Here is a 12,976-nt window from a genome sequence, read left to right on the forward strand (position 1 = left end):
TGCCTAAAGTGTGGGGCAGATCTAACGGATAGTGTGGGGCAGATCTAACGGATAGATTGTTAGAAATCTGACTTTGAACTTTGGGGTTTCTTAGGAAGTCCAAAGATATCAAGAAAAGAGCTAAAAAAAAGGTGATGTGAGAAAGGGAATGGAGTGTAGGCTGCTAGATACCTGGATGAGGAGCCTTGTGAAGCTTTGAAGTGGTCAAAGATGGAGTTTATAGGTTGTCAATTTAGCCGTAGTAAGAACCTATGCTTGACTTCACTTAGACCTTAATTATTCTTCAATCCTGGACTTTCCAAATTAAATAAATATAGTTGCAACGGCAATACACATGTAAAAGCACTCAAGGCTCAGAGGGAAAATAATCTATTAATCACCTGTAGCCTATTCTGATAGATGAGGGGCTTTATACAACCATACATAAGAATGTCTAGTGAAGCTAAGACTTCGAAACTAGCTTGCACAAGGAAAATAGAAACTAATTGACTTAGACTTAAAATCGAAATAAAAACTATTCTCGCTTATAACTTCAGTTGGATAGAATTTACTTAATCATACCAATTTAACTAATTAACTAATCCTTAGTCTCAATTGGTTCCTCAGTCTCCCTTTGACTTAACCCTTGGCATCGACTGGGAATCCTCTATAACCACTTTGGACTGCGTATTGTCTAGGATTAGTGCATCCCAAGTTTGCCACCCTTTCTGTCTTCATCTCCAATGGCTTCTGGTTACCCCATTCCCTTCCCTTTGAGTCTCGCACAAGTTTGGACCTCCCCCCTGCTTCTTCTTCATACCCTCCCCTAGGATAGAACCATTTGGCTCCCCTCCTCAGCTTTAAACCTCTTTCATACCCTTGCACAAACAGTCACATGGTTCCCTTTGGTTTGTTTTAAAGGTCACATTCCCCATCACTCCACTCTCAGAGATCTCTCAGCCACTGCATTCTGACCCATCCATTCCTTATCCACCGCCACATCCCTGCCAGCCCTAATTGCATGCTGTTGGAATGGTGTGGAAGATATAGAACACCTCTTCTTCATCTTCCCCTTCAGCCTTATCCTCCTTTTGGATGTGCTCTAGACGCTATTATGGGTTTGCGCTGGAATGGTTGTGGATCCTGAGATCCTTCTCTGGATCTTTTATTTGTTTTCCCGCTTGTAAGTTGGTTTCAGAGCACCATTTGTCATTTATGGTGGGAGCTAAACCTTAGGAGATGGACGTCCAACTCTAGGTCCTTAGACTTGATTTGGAAAGCCTAAGTTCCATTTGTTCCCCCATCCCCATGTTGTGGATACTGCATGGAACAGATTCGTTGTTGTTACATGGGTTTTACGCCTCCTTTCAGCTTAGTAGCTGAAGGCTCTTTTGACCCTCTCCCTCCCCCTTGCTCCCCCTTTAGGTTTTTGGTAGTGATGGTTCATTCATCCAAAAAGAAAAAGAAAAAGCTAATTAACTGAGTAGTTTCTTACTTGGCCTAGGTACTAAACTTTTAGGCTCATAGAATGAGGCCCACGACCAGCTTATTGAACAAAGGCCGAAACACCCAATATCTGTTAACCCTAGGTTGACTTCAAAGGAAAATAGGCCAATTTGGTGTTGGACAAGATGTGGATATTTACCATACCATACAATATTGTATATTTGTATGAAGGAACAGAAAAAGGGGGGGGGGTGTGAAGTTAACCAAATATCAAGCTGGGAAAGAGCTAAAGATTCCTGAAAGGGATGGGAGCTGGGTAACATATTCCTGCACCGGGGTTTCTTTGTGTCGGTTTCTTTTTGGTGGTGGTTTCTTTTGGGTAGGGGTGGGGGGAGGTGGACTAGGAACCTAGGGAGATGAAGGTAGAGTGAGAGGAAAAGATTGAGGGGCTAGAGGAGTAGACTGTATGAGCATCACTGATGTTATGAAGAACTCCTATGGGAGCTAGGGATCCAAACATAGGGGTATAGAAGTCTCATTGGCAGTTTGCAACTGATGAGGATGTAATGAGTTTGGCTTTTCATTGTTAGCTTTTGTTGAATAAAGCTTTGTTGGTTACTGAATCTAACGGAGGGTTTCCAATGAACTGTCTTAAGACTTCGGAGGACTTGAGAGGACAAAAACAGCCCTCTTGATTCTAGCACTAGATATCGAGAGTGATAAATCCCTCCCTTATTCACTGTCTAAGTCTTATTTTGAGTTATCTTTTTGATTTGTTATTTTTCCTATTTCGTTTTAGATTGGTTTTCCTAGTCATCTTCATTCTTGTATTTCTTTTCCTACTCAGAGGAGGATTGCCTCTGATTGTAAACTGTAAATTTCCATTGGGTATCTATGAATAAGCGCAATTCTCTAAGTGTTCATTTCTCACTTGTACAACAAACTGTTATCTCCATTTAAGAAAGAGCAACAAAAGCAATAATCCCAGGTTATCCCAACTTAATGGCATTGGCTGCATGCATCCGGTCAACATAACGATGTAACCCAGGTTCGGGGACACTCTTCGGGAACCTCTCAAACTGAATCAGCTATCAAATAAACAATCCCCCAGAAGTTTGTTTCAAGTTTTGGTAACCCATGGGGCAATGCAATTGAGAAAATGGGTTATGGGATGGAATTGGGAAGGTTAGGGTTCTTGGGATTGAACTAGGTCTTAACAAAATGGGATAGGGTTGGGAAAACTAAGGTCTCAATTAGTTAGATGGGATGAATTTTGATGGATTAGGCTGCGTTTGTTTGCTAGAATAAAGGTGGGGTGGGAAAATTCTTGAAAAAAGCAAACTTTTGCTACTTTTCCTTTGAATCCTAAAAGTGTACAATGTTTGGTTGCTTGGGGTGGAAAAGTTAGAGACAAGTTTCCTTAAAATTAAGGAAACTTGTCTGGTGAGGTGGCAACCCAATTTTCCCACCCCAAGCCTTTTCAAAACCCTACAAAAGTCCCACACTTTTCCACACTTTCCTTTCCTTTCCTTCTCCCTTACCCCACTACACTTGGGCCCACATATTTTTTTCCCACCCCTTTTTCCCCACCCCACCTTTGCAAACAAATGCAGCCTTAGGGTTTTAACAAGTTAGGAAAAGGGTTGGGGAAAAGTTAGGGCTTTAACTATACCCAAGATAGGGAAAGCTTAGATTAGCAAAAATCTAAATGGGTTGTGAAATTGATTTAGGGTTTTGGGAAGACTCTGGGTTTAACAAAACCTAAATGGATGGGTTGGGAGGGAAGCTTGCAGTTGGTCTGGGAATGATTAGGAGGCTTTTCTGGATCAATGTTGGTCTCTTTCTTGGCTTTCTTGATTTGCTTTCTTTACTTCTCTTTTTTTTTCCTTTGCTCTCTTTTTCTTCCTTTTCTTTCTTGAAGCTGCCGCAATATCAAGAAAGGGGGAAGGAAGAGGGAAAGAGTTGGGGGAGGCCTGCGGTGAGAGAGGAGGAGGTAGGGGGCTGGCTGCTGCAGCAAGGGAACAAGAGGGGTGGGGGTTGTTGCCCAACAGTTAAGGGAAGGAATGGAAGCAGGGAAGGGGCTGGGGTTTCTTTACTTGTTGATTGTGTGGACTGGTACTCTATAGCTGCTGTAGGGAAAGGACTCTAAACTGTCGCAGTATCTTGGAGTTGAAGAAGAAGGAAGAAAGTTGCAGAAAATTCAATATTCAGCTGTGGGATCCTCCTTGGAACCCACAACTACAATTCTCCTTCAATGCTTGCAATTTTATTAATGGGGGCTGTATATAGCCTCTTACAACGAAGACACTTGGACTCTAATTAGGGAATCCCTTTAGAACTCTACAACTAATTAACAACTAACTAACAACTTGAGAAGAGGTCTTCTAAGGACCACAAAAATAACCAAAATAAAATAACAAATATCCAGAAGGAATTTTACCTTCAAATTGATTCCAACTGGGATTCCCACAAAGACTAGGGCTCTTAACTTGACTATGACATAATCAACTTAAAATTGAAAAATAGTTTTTAACTCCTGAGCCCACTATGAAACTAATCGGACCCATGAGGTCCTAAGGAGGAGTGTGATAATGATCAAAATACCCTTAGGGCATTTGGCCAGCCTTGGCTGCTTCATGGCCAGGGGGCTGTTTTGGGCTCAATGTTCGGGCTATCTTTGGCCTGCTGACCTTGGTTACATCACATAATGTAGGAAAATTAAGGTCTACTAGAAGTGAATGAAGATATGGGAAAAGAGGTCTAGGGTGTGAGAGAAGAAAAATGGGTAAAGACGAATAAGGAAAATGTGAGGTGAAAGATGAAAGAGGAAATATTCATAGACTAGCGAGTAATGAAAATCTCTGCTAAGTTTGGCTTGCTACATGTCGTTGCCCTCCAATAAGCTCTATTCAACACTATACTAGGAATATGACCTTGACTACACATGTCCTTCCTCACAGCTTCTCCTACAGCCTTCTTAGGCTCAACGATCAGGATCTTGGTTTTGAGGTTGGCTTGGCCTGCCGAGAAATGAGGTATGACCAAGATGGGTTGAAATTAGGGGTTTTGGGGTTAGACTCGGCATGTGATGGGCTGGACAGAACCGTTTGAGACTATTTGAATGGTCGGAACTATTGAAACTTTTTGATACCACTGGAAATGAGTTGTTGAAATTAGTCATAACTTGGTATTAGGTGGAAACTATTGAAAAATTTGATATATTATTGAAAATTTTCATTACCTGTCACAACCTGTTAAAACAGGGACTCTTACTAACCCATTGTCTCGTCTTGGTTTCTTGGGAAACCAAGATTTGACCAAAACTTCAGCCCATCTTGATTGAAACTTATATCAAGTTTCGGCCTGCCCATTACTCTCTTAGCTCCTCCTTTCAGGATCATGTCACTCTTTATGACTGGGGTGTCCTTGGGCCTCCTCTGGACATGACTAGACCACCTCAAACACTCTCTTAAAGCTTGTCATTCATCAGGGTAAATCCCAAGTCAGGTTTTTTACATTTGTCCCTCACTTTGCCCCTCATAGATTTGCCCCAGTTTCCATCTTAATCATTAACATTCTCATCTCTGCCACCCAGCTTCTGAAATGACAATTCTTAACTGCCCAACATTTTGCTTCTTGAATCATAGGCTGTCGCACTACTGTCCCAATAGAACTTCTCTTTGAGCTTTAAAGGAACCTGTCAGTCACATAGCTCTCTGTATGCATCTCTCCACTTCATTATTAATTCTCTGAGAAATGTCCTCCTCTATGTCCTTTTGGGAGAGAACATTGTCTGTAAGTATGGTGTGATCATTGGCACGATGGTGCTCTTAGAGGAGGATATCTTTTCTTTCTGGCTTGATTTTCCCTTCCTCCATTAGGTTATGTTTTGCGCTGTCATAATGGTACATAGGTGAATCGTGACTCTCTTATGGACATTGTGCTTTATGCTTTATATACGCTGTATTGTGCATCCATGAGTAGTACCCCTTTGTAGTTAAATTCATTTTGTCATTATTGAGCACTTGAGTTTATGGGGATCTTTTTGTCTTTGTATGAGTGCAGGAACGTAAACCTGAGCTGGCCTCTGAAATAATGGCTTTTAGGGATTATATGTTATCATCATCAATGTCTGAATCAGATACTCTTGATATTTGGGAATTAAAGGGTACGGGACATGATGTTTTAACGCAATAATATTTTGCTTTGTGTAATATCACCAATTTCCATGTTGTAACTCTTCGGTTGATGCTTAGCTGGTAACTGAATTACATTTTGACAGATTTAGGACATCAAACTGCCCAAAGGATTGTTCATGCGTCTGATCCATTGCAGTCCATGTTGGAAATTAGCCAAAACTTTCCTAGTGTTGTTTCTTCTTTGTCTCGCATGAAGGTGAGCATTACGTAATAAACATCAGACATATCTGGGAAACCTGAAGAATCATTCATTTACATTTATCAACTGTGATTGTGGTTATTGATTAGCACTGTCTATTCAAGTAATCCCCGTTCATGTAAATATTTGCAGCTCAATACTTCAATTAAAGATGAAATAATAGCAAACCAGCGAATGATCCCAGCCGGCAAATCCTTAATGGCTCTGAATGGTGCTTTGATCAATATCGAAGATATTGACCTTTATCTGTAATGATTTTCACTCCATCTTGTTATTACTCATTTCTTAGATTGCTTCTTCTAATCATTAGGTCAGTATGCTTAGTTGGGTGCGTGTACTTTCTCTGCTTTTTGAACCTCCATTATGTGCTTGGTACTGCTGTGTGTTCTGTTATATTAGATTTCTTGGGGGATGATGTTCTGTGGAATATGTGATGAACTCAAAAGATTATGCTACTTCAGTTAAAGGACCAAGTCAGAAAGAAACAGCAACTTGTCACTCGGTGAAATTTATCAAAAAAGAGGTGGTGAAGGGTTATTTGAAAAATTACTTCCATTGGCTGCAACGTTTAAGGAAACTGTGGTATGGGTTTCTTCATGTTTCAAGAACTACAATTGTTATACCAACATTGGGTAACTTTAAGATGAGTTGCATTAATGAATTATGCTACTTAAATTTAAGGTCCAACGTCCAAGTGGGGAAAACATCGACTTGCCCAAATTCATCTAGAGTACAAATATTTTGGGAAACCATAATCAGGAAGTAGGGGTTCATGTTTCTAAAACTATGATAGTAATCCCTACATTTTGGGAAAATGATCAATAGTGTTGCACCACTGAATCGACATTTGTTCATATTGCAAGGTGCCTTTCATGATTCTTGATTTCTGTCTTCCATTATTATGATTAGTTTGTCCATCTGAAACAACTTCTCACTTGTTAGGCTCTCATGGTTCTGTGTATCAAAAAGTTACTGCAACCAAGGGTCTAATTTGTTTGAGGAGTTCTTTGAAGGGGGTTTGTTATTTTCCCCCCCCGCTGGGGGGGGGGGGGGGGGGGGGGCCGTTGCTGTGGTTTTTGGGGGAGGGTGGTGGCGTTTTGGTTTTGGTTGTTTGCCCCCATATAGTTTTGTTTTGCGTTTTAAGATGGTTGGGGCCGGGCCTATAATGATGCACAGTTCCTTGTTAAATGTGAGGAGATGCAGTTTTAGATGGTTCTGTATACTAACTACTAAGAATGTAAAAGAAAGTCAAGTTGTCTGTTTCTACCAAATCTAGAAGACTTGCATTTATTTGAGTTCATTTACACAACATCCGAAAATCCTCTTTAATCAACAGTGTCACCTTAGTCATGGTTCAATGTTTTGGTTGAAACCGAAACTTTGAGCAAGTGCATTGGTTTTGACCAGGCTTGAAAAGAGAATCACAAAGAATGCATGGCTTTCAGCTGAAATTTCAGTTGAGATTGCAAAATGACAAAAACTTAAGGTGGATTTGGTGAAACATTACAAATAGGTATATTAAGTAGAAAATGCTCATATCACCTGAGCTGTAGTGGTTTTGACCTGAAAATTTGATGCTGACCTATGTCTAAATCGAAATCTGTCAATCATTGGAAATTCAGTTCCACACCCCCCCCTCAATCTTTGGGTGTATGAATTAATTCCGGAGTAGCAAAAGACATTTACGGTCTTACCTCGATCCTTTGTTGGATTTGAGTCAAGGTTTATGCAAGATTTGAATTTGAAAGTAACTTCCTTTCAATTTTCACAAAATTAGGCAAACAAATATTTGTTTGCCTTCAAGATTCAGTATTTAGATATCTTGGATCTTTCATACACATTTTGATTACATTTATTGAATCTTGTGGTCTCTAGTACTAAAATACGTGTGAAATACTAGAGTAGGTTATATATGGGCAAGGATAAAGTATGCTGCTTGACACAATGGAACTACCATTTCTAGTTCCCCCATCTCCAGCCCAATGGATTGAATATGTGCAATCATGCTTAAATAGGCTTGCCCTGATGTATCAGATTAGTTCAACTGTTTTTGACAAGAAAATGGGCCAGTTCTTTTTTCCATTGTATATGAAACTGTATCGCATTTTGCGTACAATAAGTGTGTGACATAATACTGCTGGTTAGACTTTCCTAGCCTTTTTATTCAAGTCGTATGGAAATGGAAAGTTGGTCAATATCAAAGGGGGATGTATTTTCAGATCCTTGTGGACTCAAAAAATCCAGCTACGTTTAGAATATCTGGAGGTTTTGTTCTCATAAACCGACAAATTGGACATCCTTATGCATACAGAATTCAAATTCCTTAAGATCCACTTAAATCAGTACTTGTTTGCGATTATTCAGTCTTATTTCTTACCTGCGATTATAAATTTAAAAAGTTCTGTAAAGTCTGTAAACATGGAGGTTATCTGGGATTTTTAAAATAAGGTCATTACACTTGTTCATTGGCTTTTTTTCCTTCTGCTGTAAGCTTAGAATGTTATGCGGTTGATTGGTAGTAACCTTCTACTGAGATTATGTCTTTCTACATGGAAATGAGTTACTATTTTATGATGCTTTGAATGTTTGTAAGGTGGGGTGTCCCTTGACGACTGGGTGAACTTTTCCTGAGAAGTCTTAAGAGTGCTTGATTGATGTGATTAGTAATTTTTTTGTCTGACATAGCTGCAGGTGTAATCTTGTTGACTTGTGATTTTTCAGTTTGTTGTATCATCAATTATCAAAGGGTACACTGTATTTGATGTTCTCACCTTTTCTTTTCCATTAGGTTGATGGATTTGGTTCATCAAGAGCTGTCACTGGCTGATCAGTTCTCTATGTTGAAGGTGAATCCTTGTGTTCTCTGTTTCTCAAGCTACTTGAAGTTTGACTGATTCTTTATATGTTTTATAGCTGGAGTTGAGAGGGAGAGGAATCTCTACATGGGTACCTCTGGACATCTTCAGCTACCTCATTGCATATCAATTAGTTAAAACTTTGTGTGCACCTTACTAGCCTTGCCTCCAACTTGTATGTTAATTTAAACTGACTGATAGAACAATCCCTAAATTAATCTTGATAAATATATTGAAAGTTAGAACTAAGTGGTGGACCATATGATTGAGCTTGTTTAAGATGTGACCGGTGTAGTTGTCATGACCAATAGATACCAAAGCCGTTGAAGTAGTTTTCGCCTAAGGTGTGCAATTTTTTAACATTATTATTATATGCCATATAAAAACCATGTCAATTGTGTTATGACTATGCTTATAATGACTTAATATTTGAAAACCAACATTAAAACAAACAGAACATAGAATGTAACATAAGAATATCTGTGAAAACCAAAACAGTAAACATAAATCAACCTAAAATTGGGTAGTATCTACTGCAGATTCATTACCAAACTGGGCTTCTTCGCTTAGGAATGAGTCTAAGGTTGGGTATGGAGGTTGGGCCTTTGAACCCATGGGTTTCCAATATGGTAGGTCACTTTCATGGGCATAAAGGATGGTAATAAGTCTGCACACAGGATTTGTTAGTTCGTCTCTTTACGTGGCTTACTTAAGTTATTTTGTAACAAGTGGCCTTAAGATAAGTGGAGTGAAGATGGAGTATATGATGTTTAATTGGGTTCATACCATGAAGGATGCTTACATGGTGTGAAATTGAGAAAGATACCACAAAGCAATTGTTTTAGATGTTTGGATCAATGTAAAGAAGATGACTTAGAAGATGATGTTTCTCAGCGAATTATAGTGGGATGGATGACGTGGAAGACTGTATCCAAATTGCTGTGTGACTAACATGTCAAACAAAAGTTCTATAGAATTGTTGTACTTCCCGATTCAATTCCGAAAGAGATGCTACTTCCCATCCTGGGCTTTATCCGTTTGCTCAGCACAATAGAATACAGAGGAATGCATTTCCATAATTGAAAATTGGAATTAAAGATAGCCTTGCAGCGGCCGGACGCCTTTTACTAAAACGAGAAAAGAAAGACCAAAAGGTGTAAAGCCAAGTCTCGGCGTTGGAACTTGGAAGGGCTGTCAGGTCAGAGTTGCCTTGTCTGATTTAGTAATGAAATGGGAGAATCAACTTGCTGGTCGTAGATCACTCATCTTTAACATGGGAATCCGAAAAGAAGTTGAAATAACTCCACAGCTCCGGCTTTGATTCTCTCCCGATCTTCCACCCAAGAATTTTCCTCCTACTTTTCTCCATTTGTGGCTTCTTCTTTTTCTCTGCATGACAATCAAGTGACAGAACTTAGTGTTCTTTTCACCTTCAGCTGCTTTTCAGCTGATCCAGTTGATCTGGCTTATGTACTAGTGCAATCAATGTCAGGTTCGCTCGCTAGTTAATGAAAGCAAGGATTTGATTCTTACCTGCTTATCCTATCCTGCCTTCATTGCCATTAGTGCGTATAGCCTTAATGTCCATGGCTAGAGCCTTCATAGCCGGCTTAGATGGCCTTCATTCCCAGTGCCCTTCTTTCCTGCTAATCCGTTTACTAATGGCAAGGTTGACCTTTGCCCTGTCTGCTATGGAAATTGAGCATGTTGGTTGGTAAAGAAGTTTCACATTGAAAAGTCGTATGTGGCGGGAGATGAGGATGTTAAGATGGTTGTACAGAAAATGTAGAAAGGACTAAGCAAGGAACAAATGTATTAGAGCTGACTTGGGAGTTGCTCGAGTCAATCACAAGCTTTTTCGAGAGTCATGTGAGGTTGTATGGTGATGTTCAACATTAGGACTAAGGACACTCTAGTAAGGAGTCTATTGTCACAAACCTAGTTTCTACAGCCAGGTGGGGCCCACATCATGAGCAAGGAAGAAAATTCGACCGAAACAGGAATTTCGACCTTGCAAAAGGCACCAACCAAAAGTGAATATTTTTTCTTGGAAATTGAAACTTCAATTTCGGGCCTCATATGGACTCAAAATGATTTGGGTTTTTGCATACTACCTATTTCAAACATAATAATAAACACAATGGAACTAGTATTTTGCTAAAAAAAAACCATTGAAAATTTATCATTCAAGTATACTAACAAATGACTGGTTTCAACAAGTGCAAACTGTATTGCATATAGGCATGTAATCATCAACATACATGAATTGTTTGGTATAATGGTTACATATACAACAAGTCAACTAAATAAAATGACCGACTAGATCAAGTGATGGTGTCTCACATATATTAAGTTGAAGCCTATATATCATATATACATAAAATAAAAATACATAATTTTAGAAAATAATTATTAAAATCAGAAAATGAAAAAATTGTAGCAAATAATAAAAATATAAGTTTAACAAAACAGAATTATAGATCATAGTCCTAGGCTAAACATATATTAATTTCAAGGCAATACAAGATCATTTAAGGCATGAACAAAACAAAGATAAAAAGGGGGAAGTTTGGAACTGTTGGGTATGGCTTATGCTTCACATTCTATTGTTGCCGGAGTTTCCTTTGTAGTTGTTGTGGCATAGGAGGTGTTTGGAGGCAAAAAATGAGCAAAAGAGGTGTTTGAAGGCAAAGGAGTCATGAAAATTAGGTGAAAATGGGATAGAAATCAACAAAAACTTAGGAAAAACAAGCTAGAATGTTGAAATGGTCGAAAATTCGGTTGAGATGGTCGGAATTTCTGTCGAAACCTCCGAAATGATCGAAATTTCTGAAATTCAGTCGAAATTTGACACTTTTCGGAAATAATTGGAATTTTGTTTCGTTTTTGATAAATGCAAACATTTCCACCGAAATTTCAAAAATTTTGAAATTTCGGTCGAATTTTCTTCTATGCTTATCTCACACCCTCCTTTTTCTAATCCCTTACTGCCTTCTTCTTACCTTGTTTTGTTGGAACCATATAGCAGACCCCATTAAGTTGTGATTAGGTTGAATTCGTTTCTCCTTGTTGATCTCTCTTGTTTTGGGTTAGTTCAATCCAACTGATTCTTCTTGGTTCTATTAAGTTGCAGGTAATTTGTTAGTAAGTGCTTTGATGGGGTTGGGTTAGATCCACTCTTATTTGTATTTGTTTCCTTTGTTTTTCCAATTTCCCAGTCAATTTAGTTAGCCTAAGTGGTTAAAGGTTAAGGCCTTTTGTTTTCAGTGTAGGAGGTAGGCGGCTAGGCGCTGGACATGTATTTTGATATTACTGGAAAGCTTTCTGCTGCTATTCTCCTCTTCTTGGTTGAGAAAATTTTCAAGTCTGGTGAGACTGCGGGGTTGGTGTTTGATCTGGTTCAATCCTTGCTGTGCAAACCCTGGCTGGTTGTTTGAAGTAATGGTGTTTGATCTGATTGAGAACCATGTGGTGTGAAGCCCTTTTGGTCTTTTTTGTGCATTGTTCATGTCGTTCAAGTTTCTGCATTCAAAAAAGTTGCAGTCCAAGATTTGATAGCAGGAAGTCTCAATAATCTTCAACCTCAATTAATCTTCCTCTAATCCTCTGTACGCTCAAACCCAAGAATTCCCAATTCCTGATCCTCTTTTCCACACCCTAAAATCATCGTATACCCGACCAACAATCTGTAGCCCTCTCATATTTGGATCGCACTCGCCCCTCTCTATACAGGTAATTATCCTGTCTGCATCTCCGTGGCTCCGTCTGACCATTCTAAACCCTAGATTCTTCTTTCATCTTCATCTTTTCAAGAACCATAACCCTAAGAAATGCTCCCAGTTCATTCCAGCCTACTTTTTCTATTAAAACTTAGCAAGACCTTCACTTATCAACTGACCAAAACCCTATCATTGAACCCTGACTTTCCAATTTCAATAACTGTAGCTCTAAATTGACCAAAAGTACCTATTTTTGATCTGGCCAAATTATCCTGTTTATAGCGGTTTCTCGTTATTGGCTTTTTGTTGGTCTCGTACCAATTTAGAACTACATTAGTGTTGTCAAGGTGTCCGGTGATTTGTCCCTAAGAAAGAGCCTGGTTGCTTGGGTGACATTTGACGGTGACAACTATGATGACCAGACAGCCTGGTCCTTATCATTTGTTGGTTTGACTGGTAAAAAGATGGTCATCCATGCATCATCTAGTATGACAGCTGAAAATCCAAGGGGAATAGATTCTTCAGGTGAGCCCAATGGTTGAGATGTTCCCTGAAATTTGACATGCACGTGTAGGAATT

General features: G+C 39.2%; 1 protein-coding gene across 1 annotated transcript in view; it reads left to right on the forward strand.

The window, feature by feature from the left end:
• EBS1 (EMS-MUTAGENIZED BRI1 SUPPRESSOR 1) overlaps positions 1 to 12,976 on the forward strand; it is a 70,795-nt gene that overhangs the window by 16,469 nt on the left and 41,350 nt on the right. Inside the window, exons 6-9 of the mRNA XM_089149390.1 lie at positions 5,491 to 5,593; positions 5,708 to 5,820; positions 5,956 to 6,071; positions 8,612 to 8,669. Coding sequence (XP_089005516.1) covers positions 5,491 to 5,593; positions 5,708 to 5,820; positions 5,956 to 6,071; positions 8,612 to 8,669 — 390 coding nt within the window. The remainder of the gene's footprint in view (positions 1 to 5,490; positions 5,594 to 5,707; positions 5,821 to 5,955; positions 6,072 to 8,611; positions 8,670 to 12,976) is intronic.

The sequence above is a fragment of the Hakea prostrata genome, chromosome 3 (assembly GCF_041222555.1).
Source record: "Hakea prostrata isolate BN-2017 chromosome 3, UWA_Hpros_2, whole genome shotgun sequence".
In the NCBI taxonomy this organism is placed as follows: Eukaryota; Viridiplantae; Streptophyta; class Magnoliopsida; order Proteales; family Proteaceae; genus Hakea; species Hakea prostrata.